This window comes from Leptonotus elevatus, chromosome 7 (assembly GCF_054856555.1).
Source record: "Leptonotus elevatus isolate MCC_2025b chromosome 7, RoL_Lele_1.0, whole genome shotgun sequence".
Lineage (NCBI taxonomy): Eukaryota > Metazoa > Chordata > Actinopteri > Syngnathiformes > Syngnathidae > Leptonotus > Leptonotus elevatus.
In genome coordinates, this window is record NC_141245.1 from 14,952,854 (window position 1) to 14,970,653 (window position 17,800).

Genomic DNA, 17,800 nt, shown 5'->3' on the forward strand with positions numbered 1-17,800 from the left:
ACGTTTTTTTTAGACACCCGCATGCAAACAAAAAGCAATGTTGGTCTCATGTTCACATGTTGGCAGTCATAAGTACTACTTCAGAGGTAGGAACTAGTAAACTTTTTGGATGACTGTTTTTTTATCAATATTTTGTCACTATGTTACATTAATTAAATATGTAATTTAAACTATTAAAATATGAATTACATCAAATACAATGGAATAAAAAAAACTAGAAATTTAAATGTGTATTTCAATGAGGAAAAATATTTTTTTAAATAAAACCCAACCTTTTCCTCAGATTTTTTAAATGTTTCCAGAATTTGCATTTTTTTAAGAAAATAAACTTGATTCCCCCACACATATATATATATATTTTAAGTGATCGTTTTGCAAATAAATATAGAGAAAAAAGTTTCAACCTTGAAAATGTAATTATTTTAGGCTTATCTTACAAAAAAATATGTGAAAAGCAAAAGCGGAAAAAGAGCTTTTATCTGGAAAATACACTTAGGTTCAAATTTGAGGATGAAGCTAATGTTCAACATCTTATTTGTGGAAAGTGTTGCAATTTTTATGACAAATTAATCTTTTTTTTTGTCAAGGAAGCAAGTTTTTTCTTTGTTTCTTTTTTTTGGGGGGGATACTAATGCATTAACACGTTATAACTTACAGTAAATACCTAAGTCAAAGTCAATAAATAGTTACAATGCTAATGACTTCATAAGGAAATGTAATTTATAAATAGATACCTGTAACCTGCTGTAGATCACAAGCATTTACTGCAGTAATTTTTATTCATTAGTGGCATGCAGTTTGTCCAAATTCGTTGTCTTGCAACTCTCCGCTGCAGATCACGTTCCGTGTGCAAATCGGGTAACCGCATCGCTGCCTTCATTGCGTCATTTTTGTCACTGAAGATCAACTGCCAAGGCGGGAGGGGGTGGGGCGGCTAAGAAAAGCATTCCGACCAAAGTAAAAAACAATTCGGAAGCTGCTTGTTTTCTTTACAGAATAAAATCGAGAAAAAAAAAACGTGCGTTCGGACTTAAAACTGTTGTCTTAAATAGAGCAAATAAGATTCAGTTCTAAGTCAAAATTAAAAAGTTCAATTAGAATAAGTACATGACAAACTGAGGAGTGCTCAGAAATGATCATTTTTAGTGAGACCGAATTTATATTTAACCTGGAATCTCCGTGCCCTCGTCTGTCGGGAAAACCTGTAAAACGAGCCCCTGTTAACTTTAATGCTGAAAAAGTACAACCGGAAACAGTATTTTTCTCGGAGACTTGACACTTGAGTGGTGTGTTTTTTTTATGAACATACCTGACAAAAACACGCCAAAAGACACGGGACACATCTCTCTGTACCAGCGAACGAAAACATGGACGACGGAGACGAAGCTAATGTGACCGTTAGACGGTAAGATTTGACATTTGTCGTGTTGTTGTTGTTGGTTTTTTTCCTGTCGTGTGGAAACTTTTGAGAAGCACGAGTCAAGTGAAGGCAGCCCGACGGTGACTTCTCATCACATTCGTCGATGATGGATCACTGGTTTCTGCGAATATGTGGTTATTGTTGTGATCATTTGTGATGATCCCTGCCATTCGTGGTCGTTGTCTGCAAAAAGTTGCCCCAATTGGCTGCTTGGACGCTTTTAATGCATCGCTTTGTACCCAAATGTAACAAAATGGTTGTTAAAATCACCGTGTAATTGGATTTGGTGAAATGCAGAGTGAGACTTGTTTGAATCGGGCAAGAAATGTGAAAGCCGGAGGTAAGTATGCAAGCTATCGCTTCATTTTTTGAATTTTGTTGTGAAAATGACGTGAGGTTTAATTTGGGAAATTTGGTTAGTGTGGATTTTTTTTTGAGTTGAGAATGTTATTTTAAAAACAGAAGAAGACTGTATAACCCCCAAAAGTTGTGCAGGGTAAAATAAGCCTACCGTAATGGCGGCAAAAATTGCACAGGTTCAAATATGATTATCATAAACACCGGAGGGCTGCCATAAATTCAATGACAATTTTGCAGAGTAAAACTACGGTGCTAGTACCTTGACATATGAGTAAAGTTTTTTTTTTAAAGACATTAGCCGTGGCTCAGCCAATTATTTTTGCTTTGACTTTTGAGGATTAAAAAAAAAAAAAATACAAGCACTAGATGGTGGTAGTGAGCACAACTAATTTCAGAACAAGCAACAGTTTGGCACATTTTTTTAAATTTATTTATTTAAAAATAGGCTTTCAGCTGTTTTTTGTGACTTAAAGTAGAAGTTTACTGTCAAACAAAACATAAAACAAAAGAAAATTACACTTTTTTTTTTATTGAAACATCTGCAACACTTTGTATGGCTGCTTGCTAAATGCTAACACACAGATGGCAAACTACCATAAATGGGTTTACGAAAACCATTAATGTGGCAGTGTTATAACACTTTAAGCAATAGACCATGAACACAAACGGTCCAGAAACACATGTAGACAGATGTTACAGGCACGTATTCTTTCCTTTTTTGGGGGGACGAAAAAAGTAAAACTAGTATTACTGCATTTTACTCAGTCCCTTAGTTGTGAAATTGTTTTCCATTTGTGTCTTTATGATGACCAAGGCACACACACACCGAGTAGAGGCACCCATTCTACGCTAAATCCCTGAAAGTCGAGTAGGGACTGCCTAAAACACCTAAAAAATGTGCAGATTAAAAAAAAAAAGACTACTGCAAATCCCTAAAAAATGAGCAGGGACTACTTTATCACCGACCTGTTACATTGGGACTACTTTTATATCCCACAACATTTGCCCAGGTTCAAATAAGACAACTATAAATCCTAACAGTTGACTACTGTAAACACACAAAGGTTGCGCGGGTTAAATTACAATTGCTGTTGAGATCTAATCCAAAGCAAAACAAACACGTGCATTTGTGTGTGTTAGAGGACAAAGCACGCGCGCGTGCGCGCGCACGCACACTTCCTGTTTTGATGAACAGCATGTTCTAATCCAAGCGGGGCAAAAGTTTAATTTGCAATTCAGAGTTTATTCTCTGCCTCATCTCCTTTCCTGAAAACGTGTGTGCGTGCGCGCGTGGGTGTTTCCCATCTACCATTCACAAGACATAACAAGAGTAGTGCCTGCTGTCACTTTTTGGCTCTACACACACACACACACACCCACACACACACATGAGCCAAGTATCACAAGGACTGAGTGTTCCTGCACGACTGCAAAGCAATACTGCAGTTTAATCAGCTTATTGCACAATGTGTGTTGTTGTCCTGTCTGTGTTCTCTGGTTTGCGGGGGAAAGACAAGAAAAGGAGGAGTGGGTCAAATGGCCAGTATCCAACAGTTTGAGAAGCCATTTTAGAAACGTTTGCTCCTCTTTTGGACTTTTCCGTTTTTGGCAAAGTGTTTGCGCAGCAGAAGGGTTGTTCATGTAGAAGAGGAGGAAGAAGGGTTAGGACTCGGGGTCTTGTTCTTAAAGTGGTCCCACGGCATTCCCAATGGACATTTTTAACATTCCTGCACTTTTAAAGGGAAAATGATGCACCAATGGTATGCAGGGTAGACTGTTTATTTTGGAAGGCTGCATCGGATGGAGCAGCGATTCTCAACTGGTGGGTCAGGACCCCAAAATGGGTTGAGGACCCATGAGGGGTGGGTCACAGACAGGTGGTGAAAATCACAGACACTCCCCAGTTTATGACCAACATACAAAGTTTCAAGGCTACGAATGGTGTGCAATAAACTACTTTGTGCATTAGCATAAGAATACGTGGCCATGCAGAACAAAAAGGCATGCTCAGTGTAGTGCTTAGTGACCCCCCCCCCCCCCCCACACACACACACTTTGTCAAGTAATAATGATGAATTTACTACTAATATGTTAGTGGAGATCCGTGATGGACTACGGGGCGTTCAAATTTGGGTCACATCGCTGCTGAAAGCGTGGAAAGTGAAGCCCCAATATCAACAATGAGTTTTTCCTGTACTTTGCTTTATTTGAAAAATACAATTATTTTGACAGGTATGCACATGAGATCTTTTATTACTTTGGGTAAGGGCCTTTGCTTACAAAGAAGAGCTCAGCGGCAAAATATAAATGAAATTCTGTGGCCGTATTTTTGCACTTTTGATATTTAATTTGACCAAATTTATTTTTACATTTAGTTACCCTGTTCGTCCCCATTTTCTTAATATGGTGTTCTGAGAGGCACTTTGAACATAAGCAATATGTAGTTATGTATCACATTTTCTTCACTGTTCTTAACTTAAATAAAAAATGGTTCACGGACTGCGTGACAGATGGGTCCCAGGGTAGCAAAGGTTGACTGAGCTAGAGTTTGTTTTATTTTGAAAAGTTGCATTGGATGGATAGATGTGTACTAGTATTTTGAAAGGCAACAATATCTCAAAAACATGATGTAGAGGTTTTATAAGGACCGGGTTGGCCCGCGAATAGCGAATAACTCTGTTTAATTGATGCCCACTGAATAAAATGTTTTCCCCAAAAAAATATTTAAAAAAAACAAATTAACTGATAAACATTTACTAAAGGGAAGCAGGGGTACATGGTGGGGGGAAACAATAAATATTAAAGAATATAATTAATATAATAAATAAAATATTTTTAAAGGCAGCCCGATGATGGAATGCGGAAGTATTATTTTGAATGGGATCAGAACATGTCTTGTTGAAGGGTGACGTCATATCAACAATATGAAAGTTTTATTTTGAAGGGTTGCATCAGAATAATGGTATGATTGCAGTTGTTTTATTTTTGGAACACTACATTGGATTGTGTTTATACATACTGAGGTGTTTTGAAGGCCTACAACCATCGATGAAGATGTTATAATTTGAAGTAGGCGTTTGCATAGGAGCATGTTTTATTTTGAAAAACGACAATTGGTTTAAGCGAAATAGATGTTTTATTTTGAAAGGCTACATCCAATTGACTTTTGGTTTGAAAGGCATCTGATCTGGTACGTTGCATTTTGAAAAATAGTTTGCATACTATAATACTAGTGTAGTTTTATTGTGACATATTTTGAAATATAGTTTAGTTTGTATAGGTAAGTTCGATTTTGAAGGAATAAAGGGGTGGGGGGTGGGGTATTATTTTGAACTGACTATGGTGTCCTTGTTCTTCCTGGTTCAGGGGCAACTCTGAGCAGAGGAAGTTGCGTTCTCGCAACGCGGCTCGCTGCAGGCGGGGTAAGGAGACAGAATTATTCTACGACCTGGCTCGAACCCTACCCCTACCCAGACGTCTCTCCACACACCTGGACAAGGCGGCCATCATGAGGGTCGCCCTCAGCTTCTTGCGTATGCACCGCGTCCTCCATCCCGGTAGGAAGATTCCCTCCAAAATGGCCGCTTCCAACCAAAATGGCTGCTTGGACTGTAATTCTTTCTTTTCTTTTTTTTTCTTTTTTTTTGAAGGAGCGGAGAATCCAAGGGCATCTGAGGATGAGGATAAGGATGATGAGGACCCGGCGGATGTCTTGTACGCTCAAGCGCTATCTGGCTTTATCGTGGTGATTACGGCCGAAGGAGACATCATCTATCTGACAGACAACGTCAGCAAGCAAATCGGCATCCCGCAGGTAACAATTTTCCATATATCACGAAAACATACGGTTAAAAAAAAAAAAAAAGCACAAATATTGGGGGATGGAATTGGGAAGCAAAAATGACAACAACAAAATATTACAACACACACATACAAATATAGTCCGATAAATGCATAAATGGGAGACGGAAGATATTAGAAAATAAGTAATAGTACAGAAATATAGCTTACAGAATATTTTGATATTAAAAATAACAAAAACACACAAAACACACATTAGATTAGCATACACATATTATAAAAAATTTTTGTCAAAGTAATATATCTAATCTACAGAAATATAGTAGTTTTTAGTTATTTATTTACTTGACAAAATGCACAATACTGCTGCATAAAGTGTACCTCAAAGTTCAACAAATAAGTTAACAGCTGGTCACATGTTTGGAAGCGGTTCAAATTACAGCTTTGGGGCACATCACGTGGACGTGTAGCTTTTATGTTGACTAAGAAGCTACCCTGGTCTGTTTTTGTCTGCTTCTGCTTGGTGAGGTCAAAGAGCGATGTGGAGGAGGGGTTTAGGGGGTCAAAGTTCACCCAGTATGCAGTAAGTATTTTTGCTTGGGGGGCTTTTTTGGAGCAAGTGCTCTCCCACTGGAGTCTGGAACCTTTACGAAGGGACGTAGGGTTGGGTTGTACCATCCACGTGACCTCGCTGTCAAAAATGAAACATTAGTATTAAACAGTATTCTTTTACCGCTCCTCCCCTTTCTTCGTTCCTCCTCCTCCTTTTCACTGCTCTCTCTTGCCATTCGCCTCCTCTTGTTTTTCTTCTCTTGTCCTTTCTCTATGATTTTGTGTGTATAAAAATGTGATTATATTTGTGTGTGTGTGTGTGCGCTCTACAGTTGGAACTTTTGGGTCAGAGCATATTTGACTTTGTTCATCCGTGCGACCAGGAGGAGCTCAGGGACCTCCTACTGCACACAGGTTCGTTAAACCCAATTATATAGAAAAATATTCATGATGTCATCATTATGAAGATGAGGATGAGTTCACATGCAGTGTTTTTAAGCCAAACATTGCCTTTTCTTTGTTATTAGGATGCGGTAAAAAACTGAATGGGGGTCATTTGAGCCAGATGAACTTTTTCCTGCGAATGAAGAGCACTTTGACCAGCAGGGGGCGCAATGTTAACATCAAGTCTGCCAACTGGAAGGTACATGAACACGCAAGCATGTATTTCTTATGTGTACTTTTTGTAATTGGTGCATTTTAACAGATTTGGCTTGTCTAAATGTTTTGTAGAAAGCTTCATTTTAACTGAAAAAGTAAAAAAAAGTTAGGCTTTAAAAAGCCTTCAATTGTTTTGTTTTTTCTGTCAGGTATGCCACTGCACGGGTCACATGCGTGCACTGGGCGACTCGTCTGCAGCGCCCCCTGTGGACACTGTGATGACGTTGCTGTGCGAGCCCGTCCCCCACCCGTCCAGCGTGGACTTCCCCCTGGACACTCACACCTTCCTCACCCGCCACAGCATGGACATGCGCTTCACTCACTGCGAGGGCAGGTGAACACCAAGGCGCCTCTCTCACACATCCAGATAGAGACTAATATCCGCCAAGCACACTTTGAAAGTTTATTTTTATTTTCATTTTAAGTTATATTTGTTTTGCCTTTTGGTAGTTTAAAAAACTCAAAAAATCAATGCTGAGTGGGGCAGTGACCCAACAGATCCAGCAGACGGAGCTGTTTCTAACTTTAATGGTCTAAAAATATATATACACCACAAACTATAATCCCCAAAACACTCAAAAATCATGTAGAAAAAAAATTACCAGAAGTAATCGGCACCATCATCTAAATATTTTTTTTAAAGATTCATAAAAGTACTCACTTCATTAAGTATGTTAAAAAAATCTCTTGCAGTCAAAAACGATCATGTAAAAACAGCCATCATGTCGTCCTGATATGTAAAAAATAAAATAAAAATAAAAATATAACCAATAAAATGTAAAAAGAAAAGAAAAATAACAATTTGTGTTGTTTTTGATAGTTAATGAGTCTCTTAAAAATGAAGATAAAGGGTAAATGAGTTCAATTAAGTGACCTGTAAATAAAATAAAAAAAGTCATCTAGTTTTTATTTTTATTAAAAAAAAAAGAAGAAATAACCTGAATATATTTGGAAATCAAATTATTATTATCACAACAATTTTTTTATGTTGTAGTTCAAATTACTTTGTAAGCGTACATTTATCCTGTTATGAAGCACATAAAACACACAAATGTCATTTCCTGTTCATTTTTTTTCCAGGTTGGGCGAACTGGTGGGCTACGAGGCGGACGATCTTATCGGCCGCTCGGCGTTCGAGTTTCATCACGCCCTGGACTCGGTTCATGTCAACAAGAGCCTGCACACGTGTAAGTTCTAGTGATGATATCATCCCAGGGCAGAGAGGGGGGGGGGATCAATGTTAATGTCACTTGGATTTACTTTATCTTCTTTTTGCAGTGTTGGCCAAAGGGCAGGTGAGCACCAGCCCCTACCGCTTCTTGGCGAGCGGCGGCGGCTTCGTGTGGGCCGAGACGCAAGCCACCGTCCTCTACAACAACAAAACGTCACATGCCGAGGCTGTGGTCTGCCTCAACTTTGTGCTCAGGTACGCTAATGACCAGGGTGGGAAATTCATTTTCCAAACTATCGGGTGTCGAGGACCACGCCATGCTAACCTCAATTGTGTTTAATGTGAATTCAATGTCTTTAGGTAACATAGTCATTCAATACTAGATGCTTATGGTGTATGTTGTTGTTTTAGTTGCTTAACAAAAATGAATTTGAAATGAAAATGTTTTCAGATAATAGCTTGTTGGTATATTTACGGGTTTAAATCTCAATATAGTTATAAACATTCAGCTTGTTGTTGTTGTTTTTTTGCTATTCTTGGCAGGGCTCGGTCCCTATCCTACGCCAATAGCACAAAATAACGGATCAATAAATAAATAACAGTCACTCTATTTTTTTCTTTCCAGTGCCGTGGAGCAGTCGAATATGGTTTTCTCCTCTGAGCAGATCCGCGCTGGCCATCGACTCAAACGCGAGATACTCGAGGAGGACACTGATGCGGGCGAGAGGCCCAGCAGCAGCACCAGCACAGCAGAGACGCTTCTCCCGCCCACTCCAGAAGACATGGTTGCTGTCGCTCCGCTGACAGGAGGTTGAGTACCTTTTTTTTTTTTTTACATGAATTTTATTGGGTCTTTTTTTTTCATAGCCAGAAATCTGGTGCAGCAACTCCTTAAGAGCACAATAATAAAAAACTGGGCTTCATTCATTTAAAAGATGCTTGACAAATACTACATTTCAAAACAGCTGAAAGAGATTTATCGGCAGAGATGTAAAAACAATTGTTTTAAGGTAGAAACATAAATGCTTAAAAAAGTGTTTTCAACCTCCAATGTAAAAAGTTGTTTCACCAGCTGTGTAAAAGAAAAAAGTAAATAGATCGTAAACAATAATAAAAAAAATAATAATATAATCGGACAATGTTTTTAAAAAATGCATTACAAAAATCACTAACTGTTTAAAAAGAAGAAGTTAAAAGTAAATGAAATCACTGCCATTCTTGCACTGATAAATCAAGAAATATGCTGGATGCATTAACGACTGCCACCTCTATGTAGACATTGGTACTAAATCTTGATTAGTTCATCTGAAAGTTATTCCTTCCCATTCTATGGTTATTTCTGCACTTTAAAATGACAAAAATTGAGTTAGCCCACTCTAGTTCTCAGTGGCTCATTTTTACAGTGCAGTTGTTTTCCAAAATGTTAAGCAAAATATTCTTTTTTTTCTTATGGAACGGATTAATGACATTTCAGTTCATTTCAATAGGGAAAATCGATTTGATATAACGTAAGGAAAGGTACCATTGCACGTGATATAAATTGCAATAATAATCACACCTGTTTTGCATGTCGCAGACATCGTGGCGCTTTCCTTTGCCGTGCCACGCAGCCCAAGCGACATTCCCGAGGACCCTCGGGACCTTTGCACGCCGCAGCTGCGCCAACTCCTCCTTCCCATCTTCAACCCCGACACTCCCCTGCAGTCGTCATCCTCGCCAGATCCTGAGCCAGCGCCGGTAAATCCGAAGCTCACTCGCTCAACCTGGAACGCAAACGTCGCTGACTTGATATATTTCTTTAGAGCGACAATGGCAGCTTGCGGGACACCAGCGAGGTTGAGAAGTTATTTGCCTGTTGGCCAGAAGATGGCGACAAGACGCAGGATAACATGCAGCAGGTGAGTGCAATAGTATGTCTGGACACTTTACTGGGTACATAAACCAATGACATCCGATTTAGGGAAAAGAAAACATTTTTTTGAAGGGTATTATTACAACAATATGGTTGCTATTCTGCTTGTAAAATTGTATCATACTTAAAGTGGGATTTATTTTATTTATTTGTAAATATTTTGAATACATATTTTTGACTTTATAACAAATACAAAAACTATGTAAAAATATGTAACTCGCATGGCATTTTGTTTATTAAATATTTGAAATAAAATTCAAAAACTACAAGAAATACATATAAATTTAAAATGTTTTTTTCATACTGTATGTTTTTAAATATATGCTTAAATGTATGTAAAGATACCAGAAATTCATAAAATCTAAAAAAATTAATACAATCTATTAAAAATAAAACTGGATAATTTTGAATGTTTGTAAATAATTACAAATCAAAAACAGTTTCATAAGAATATAATACATTAATAAATATATACAGTTGTGGGGAAAATTTAAGAGACCAAAAACACACTGGTCCTATTCTTGTATTTTGACCCTTTTTCATTTTTGGCAAATAAATGCTCAAAATGACAATATTTGTATTTGCGTTTTTGGGAATTAATGTTAGTCTTTTATAGACTTTTAAAAATATATATCATTTTACTCTGTTATATACATATAAATAGCAAAATCTAGTCAACTAGAAGGTTTGCATTTGTCTCTTTATTTTTTCCAGAGGTGGATGGTATCTTTAATGGTAAATAGCATTCCAGTAGTCCAGAATAGTTTTTATTTAGTACATTAATATTTTATTACTATATAGCATTATTTAGTTTTTAACTTAACATTACTTATTCATTGTATCTAACATTGTTCAATATTTAAAAAATGCAAATAAAGCCCTTGTAGTAGCTCATAGCTTTTGTATTAACGGCCAAATTTCAGCATTGACTGTCATTGCGTGGTGTCCCTAATTAAGTGTCCAATGGATGTGTTGCGTTGTCAGGTGATGGACGGCGTGGATCTGGACATGTTGGCTCCGTACATCTCTATGGACGACGACTTCCAGCTCAGCTTCTTCAGCGCCGTCCCAGAGGCTTACACTGATGTGAGCGCTGCCATCAACAGGAAACGGTAGGGAAGCATGCAGAACAAAAAAAAAATATGCAAGAAGTTGTAATATTATTAAGAGAAAAATATAAACTCTACCAAAACTAATATTTGTAATTTAGAAAATTAAGTAGAATTTGTTTAAAATAAATAATTAAGACTGCGATGTAAAAAAACAAAAAACTATTTAGAACTTACAATGTAAATATTAAACAGTAAATCACCCTTTTTAAAAAATAATTAAATGACCCCCCCAAAAAAAAAAATTTGCAATGATAATAAAGTTGTAATTGTAAGCAAACATGGTGGTCTCCACGCTGATGTCTCTCAGGGCTCACAACCCGGATGAGGACGCTCTTTCCCAGCTGATGGCGGCAGACGACAAGCGTCACAAGCAGGACAGCGACACCCCCTCCCTGGAGGACCAGCTGTTGCTCAGCCATGCGCTACTGGTGAGCGAGATGATGCTGATCATGTGATCGACGGGCAACCAATCGAGGTGGAGGATGTGGCTGTTGTTGAATGTGGATGCTGTTTTTTGAACCACAGGGCTGCCTGGAGGAGAGCCAATCAGGAGGGGAGCCCGGCACCAAGGGTCGGAGTCATCTTCTTACTGACAGGGATCCCATCTTGGGGGGCATTAGGGGACACTGTGACACCACATGTAGGTTTGCGCAACTAAAATGGCTTAAATAGGATGGAGAAACAGTAGAATACATAAAATGGAATTGATAAATTGAAGTATGCTATAGTGATATGAAATGTAAAAAAATGTTTTTTATGTTTGGCAGCACTGATGCTGGATATCTTCAAATCTCATCCGCCCTCTGACTTGTCTCCGATGTCCTGACCAAGCTGTCATCGTCACTTTATTCATCATCTTCATCATGGGCTTCATCGTAGTCTTTTGTCTTCTGCACACCAACCAGCCACATCTTAAGCTCAGAAAACGTGCGCATGCTCGCCCACTGATTCATAAAGGCCTTTTAGTGACATATTTTTCTATACTTAATTACCAATCATGTGTACAATTATGAAGTGCATTCAGTGGAATCCATTTTTGGAGGCATTTATTTTTTTATTTCTCTTGCATATGCTGGACGGATGATCCAACACTCCTTATATGGTCATTTTAAAAATACATGTACTGTATTAAACCTTTGCTTTGTTATCCTAGTGTAATCTGCTACAAACATGCAGTAATTGAGTAGTGAGCTTAGCATCAGCTAGTTTTTAGACCTACAGTAGAAGGAATAAACTGTGCTACTTTTTTTATTTTTGTAGTTTCAGAAAAGTTTTTCTGATTATGAATTTATGAACAAGGTTGATGCTACTTTCAATGATGTGAAAGATTGTTTTGAATGTGTCTATTGAAATAAAAGATTTTAGCAATGGCAGCAATATTTAATGCGTTTATACTATCAAAAACATTGTGGAAAAAATTCATAACCTTTTGGTATATACAGTAAAAATATGAAAAGTCAACCCTACTGTGCACCTGTGGCTGAAAAAGCCAATTCTGTAAAGTTCATTACAATGATGTCATATTATGGTTCAATTAAGTGGTTCAGAGAATTGATTGATTTATAAAAAATAAAATAAGTGATAACAGTATCGCATAATACAGTACAGTACATGGAGCTTCCCAACGTTGCTTTTCGAAAATATTTGCTTTTGGAAACCCGTTTGTTACTTAATAGCTTCCATTTGAATTCTGGAGTCGATGCAGGATTTGAGTCATTTGCGTCTTATTTTGGCCTATTTTATCTTTGCCTTGCTTGCATCATTCCAGTTCTTCTTCCTGAAGAGTTTTTCCCCCTCAGGAAGAAGAACGTTCGTTTCTTCCTTGTCAGTTTTACCAGAACACAAGGTGGCGCTGATGCAGCTAAAACAAAGGTATGTCTGAAGAAGATGATGAGTGATGTCATCAAGAAGCGACCGATTGTATCGCGCGGGGGATTTGAAAACTAATTTTGGACAAGACAGAAAAAATGTCAGCGATTCAAACGTAAGTTTCTTTCTCGTGGCGATTCCCTTAGCAGTTCTTTTTACGCGTTAAACACGCGAGGAATTCGTTATTTGTTGTTGGAATATGTTCTACATAAATTAACAGAACGTAGATGCTCTTATGAAAAAAATGCACACATTATGGACCTGTTAAGAAATGTTCATTCAGAACTTTGACCTCAAAGTGATTTTTACGACTAGTCTGCAGCCTTGTGCTTATACTAACTGCACAGCTACATAAACAAAAACAATTAAGTACATCAAAGCAAGTGACGCGAGACGTAAAATAGTCCTGAATAAAATTATAGTCACATTTTTAGACTGGGTTTGTTTACATGTGTCATGTCATCTGATTGACTGGTGACCAGCCATTTTGCCTGGCAATCACCTCTGCCTATCTGCGATCTGAAAGAGGGGGGAAATTATATTGATGGATGAATAACTCTTGATTTCACATTGTGCTTAGTGCATTTGGATTATGAATGTGTGCCTGTATTTGTCAGCGTGTTGCAGCGCTGTGACCCCAACCTCCCGGCATGGCCTGTTGAGGGGGAGGAGCTGGACCCTGCAGGAGAGAAACTCCTCTTCCTCCAGGTTTTCATCTTCTTCTTCTGAGGGTTTTGGTCACCAAAACATCCACTTCATCATTCCTTGCATGTCTGTAGGACAGGCGGCGTGTGCAGAAGGTTGTGTGGCGTCAGCTGTTTGTTCTGGACTCCATGATGTGCGAGCTGGAAAGCCTTCAGTCTGCCCAGCAACTGCTGACACAGCCTAGTCCGCCACAGTCAGGTAACCGTGCTCACAGAAAGTGTATGTAAGGGATGTTCAAAATGAAATGTGTTCAAATCTGCGATTTAAAGATCATATAATTTAAATATATATATATATATATATATATTAACCCTCCCACACACGTTAAACACATTTAAATAATGTTTAAACATAGTTACAACGCCTAAACATATTAAAACACACTTTTTAAAGTATGTCTAAGCACATTTTCGCTCGCTCGCTGTCAAGAAATGGGACACTATCGTATAACATCAGTTTGGAAAAAAAGTGAAGAGAAGAGTTCTCCCCATAAGATGCGCAGTGTGCTTGCTTCAAGCAGTTTGTCGTTCAGAGATGAAGCCTGCTGTAACTCTGTCACAAAAAAAGGGACAAACAGTTCACTATCTTATTGACACCCCCTGCGCGTACTGAATTGAAAGACACAATATTATTTCATTTTGACTGCCATGTATCAAGCTAGTCTTTTTCCTGACCGCAGAGGGCAGAGCTCGAGGCCACTGGAAGGCGTTGAAGGCGGAGAGCAGGACGACAGCGCAGAATACGGAGGAGCTGGTCGACACGCTGCAACAAAACATCATCGATAAACGACACAAAGTCACACAACTACTGCAACAGTTGCAAGCCAAGGTAAACACACAGGGTGTGGACAATTAAGGGGTATTGATTATTTTTATTTTTTTATTACTGCTTCTGTAGTTGAAAGAGCGCCCTCGTTGACGTGCACTGCTAACATTATAGTGAATATTTTTCTTCTTCTTTTTTACATTTTCTGTAAATAAAAAAATTGTTGTGATGCTGTGAAAAACAAATATTTGGTTTCCAAAAAAAGTAAAGCAAAATTTGCTTTGAATAACGTAGAGGTTTAATGATTAATCAACAACTAATCCATTAGCAAATTTTTTTGGGGAGATTTGATTAATTGTTACTCAGAGACTTGTTTAATTTAAAATTTTAAAAATCCTTGGATTATCATTCTCCCAACAGTAAATATTCTCAGATTTCTGTAGTCCTCCATGAAAGTCGACTGAATATCTTTGTGTTAAATCTCAATAAAATATTAGCAAATTTTGAAAATGTCAATGATCAACATTTTTGTGTATTTTTTGTCATGTTATAGACCAAACAAGTTACTGAATTTTAATTTATGTTTGTGCATTTTCTGCACTGCCAATTTGATATAAAGTCCTGTTTTTAAATAAAGGAATAGAAGTTAATTATATTTAGAAAATAATGACAAAAAAATATATATAAAATTGGTTAAGTGTTTTTTGTAGCTACATCAACAAGCCCTAATACACGCATACACAAATACGTGTTTCAGAAGCAGCAGCGTGAAGACTTGCAGGCAAACTTGAACGAGGCACACAAAGCGTTGCAGGTGCACGATGGTCAGCTGACTCGGCTGAGGGCGGAGCTCGATGCGGAGCTCGGACGTGTGACCGCCTGGCAGCGTTCCAGAGAGGCGTGAGTGCCATCGGGTCACATGACGGGTCAGGTGACGTGACCCCGTCAAATGACGCGTCGTGTTGTTTGTTGTCAGCTTTCAGTCGTACGTGGCGGCCGTGCAAGAGGTGGCGCACGTCAGCCTGCTGTCCTTCAACCAATCAAAGGTGTCTTTGGAGCTGAGGCCACGCCCCTGCACCAACGTGAACCTGACGTCCAATGAGCTGGAGCCGTTAAAGGTGTCAGTCATCTGGAACCAGGATGACCGCTTTACACTTCAGATTGATCCGGTGCGAAAAACTCTTGAGTATCGTTTGGTGCCATTTTGACACCAAGGAAATATGCTGGAGGGAGTTGATGGTGCTTCATTTGGACAAAAGTTGTGCGTGGTTGCCATCTTGTGGCATCATATGCAATTACAAAAACATTTTTGTTATTTGGCATTGCTTTATCCATATGTGTCCGATTCTGACTTCCTATCATGCTATCAGGCGAGCCCAGTGAGCCTGCTGCAGGAAGACGTGTCAGGCCGTCCCACCGAGCTCAGCGCCGCCCTGGTGGAGGTAGTGGAGAACTACGTGGGTCAGACCGACCTGCTGACCGAGATCCAGAGTCTGAGATCCAGGTGGGCTCCATTAGCGACAACTCACCACCCTCAGTGACCTGACACGGGCGCACCCGCTTCCTTTTTCAGCTTCGCCGTCGATTGGCGACCCGCTCAGCGCGTGCTGGTGTACCTCAAGTCGGCGTCGATTTTGTGCCACCTGGAAGTAGAGCGAGGATACCCCAACGGCGGAGCTGTACGCCTGCGAGATGTAGAAAGAGACGGACAGCTACTGGACACCACCGCACTGCAGGTGTGACACTCTGCCATCAATAGCATCAATTATTAGCACTATAGCGTCAATCATCATCACCAATCAATAGCACTAGTCATTAGCATTAGAAACATTACAATCAATTCCGGGGTTGTTTGCTACCTCCTTTTTTTCAGACCAGATACCAGTACAAGTGGTCAACTAGAGTACTGTACTCATCCATACCAAGTAACTAATGCCACCAGTACTTTTGACACATGAAATTTCAATTAGGCCAATGAAAGCTCATTTTAAAGAATGACCTTATGTTTATTTCTGACCAGAGTCAGAAATAACAGAAGAGTATTAAAGTCCAAAATAAAAAACAAACAACTTTAAATTTAGAATTCATTTGTGACAAATTAACAATACTGCAAGTAAAAGTTGCACTCGACTAAACTAGCTTGAGTTTTAGGCAATTTACTAATAAAAGGAAGTGCAAAATAAGTTTCAGCTGTTAAGCATGACACTATGAAATTTGTAAATATTTTACAAATATAAAATTATCACTATGTTAGTTGATAATGATAAATATTGAATTTTTTTACCTATTTAAAATAAGATAAACTATTAAAAGTATTAAACATAGAAATACAGCTGTCTGAAGGGGGAATCCACAGAAAAACATTCTATTAACAGCCGTGTAGAAAGTCATTATCCACTCAAATTGACAAGATGGACAAATATGCAATTTATACAGAAAAATATTCTGTCAGCCATGTTATGCCATTTACTTCCTGATAGTGGAACGGCCACGAGAGAGTGCCTGAAGTGTCTATGTAATAATAATAATAATAATAACAATAGATTTTATTTGTAACATACTTTACATTTATTTAAAAAAAAAAAATCTCAAAGTGCACAGCAGAGATAGCAATAAATGCACACAGTAAAAAAAAAACTGTCAATAAAAAAAATCTGAGGGAAAAAAAAGTCAGCCAATTATTAGCATCAGTCACTAGCATCAAGTATTGGCATAAATAATGACAGCATAAATATTAATCATGTGCCTTAATCATACATAGCAATTATCATTAGCAATTATTGGCATTGAACTGATTTTTTTTTCTTTTTTCTTTTTTGCTCTCAGTCCCAAAACCCTAATGACAGCCTCATCGGTTGGGTCACTTTTCTCTGCAGCACTCCTCTCATTTGATGGTTGGCCGATCATGTTCTCATGTTTGATACTCGAATAAATAAAACTGGCAAGAAACATACTCATGTGATAGGTTATTTGACGTGTGTGTGTGTGTGTGCGCGTGTGTGTACAATCAATGTCTGTAGGGCAGAAATGGCGATGTAATACATTACAAGACAAACAGCAATGTCACCATCCTAATGCATTCTGACTTCAATCTGAAGGAAAAAATTCAAGAACACGTATTGCTCCAAGTACCAAGCAAGAGTGTATTGTGCAGTCACAAACACTTTACATTTGTATGACAAGTTGAGAATGTTAATTAAAACATCACCAGGGGAGTTTTTGAATGTTTGAGCCTAGAAAACCAACCTTGAGAATACATGCTGCAAAATCATAAACCATTTCAATAATATAAGAGTCCAAATCCACCAATTCAATACAGAAGTGAAGCAATTTTTTTTTCTTTGCATTTACTGCCGTAAAGGATGGAATTTACCAATTGCAGGATTAACAAAGGCTCATTTTCTTCTATTGTATTCACAACCTTAAATGAGGTTGCATTGTGGCCACTTCCTCCTGATGGTGCTCACACTTGT

The 17,800-nt window shown here is 38.4% G+C and overlaps 2 protein-coding genes across 3 annotated transcripts; both read left to right on the forward strand.

Annotated features, from left to right (window-relative positions):
* The first annotated feature begins 1,265 nt into the window (after positions 1 to 1,265).
* On the forward strand, positions 1,266 to 12,361 carry hif1al (hypoxia inducible factor 1 subunit alpha, like). Of its 2 annotated transcripts, XM_086081500.1 has the most exons (15): positions 1,266 to 1,405; positions 5,147 to 5,337; positions 5,431 to 5,594; positions 6,466 to 6,547; positions 6,661 to 6,776; positions 6,943 to 7,127; positions 7,874 to 7,980; positions 8,072 to 8,219; positions 8,590 to 8,774; positions 9,541 to 9,701; positions 9,767 to 9,862; positions 10,861 to 10,988; positions 11,296 to 11,416; positions 11,514 to 11,628; positions 11,756 to 12,361. In XM_086081500.1, exons 1-15 carry the CDS (start codon positions 1,368 to 1,370, stop codon positions 11,812 to 11,814), a joined length of 1,896 nt encoding a protein of 631 aa, XP_085937626.1. In that variant the 5' UTR covers positions 1,266 to 1,367; the 3' UTR covers positions 11,815 to 12,361. The 2 variants fall into 2 exon arrangements, with proteins under 2 accessions (XP_085937626.1, XP_085937627.1); XM_086081501.1 differs by having other exon boundaries at positions 1,353 to 1,405; positions 5,147 to 5,594.
* Positions 12,362 to 12,872: 511 nt separating this feature from the next.
* On the forward strand, positions 12,873 to 17,280 carry LOC147171073 (uncharacterized). Its single transcript, XM_086081502.1, has 9 exons — positions 12,873 to 12,972; positions 13,475 to 13,565; positions 13,637 to 13,760; positions 14,242 to 14,390; positions 15,085 to 15,227; positions 15,304 to 15,496; positions 15,698 to 15,831; positions 15,901 to 16,063; positions 17,154 to 17,280. Exons 1-9 carry the CDS (start codon positions 12,956 to 12,958, stop codon positions 17,217 to 17,219), a joined length of 1,080 nt encoding a protein of 359 aa, XP_085937628.1. The 5' UTR covers positions 12,873 to 12,955; the 3' UTR covers positions 17,220 to 17,280.
* Positions 17,281 to 17,800: the final 520 nt, after the last annotated feature.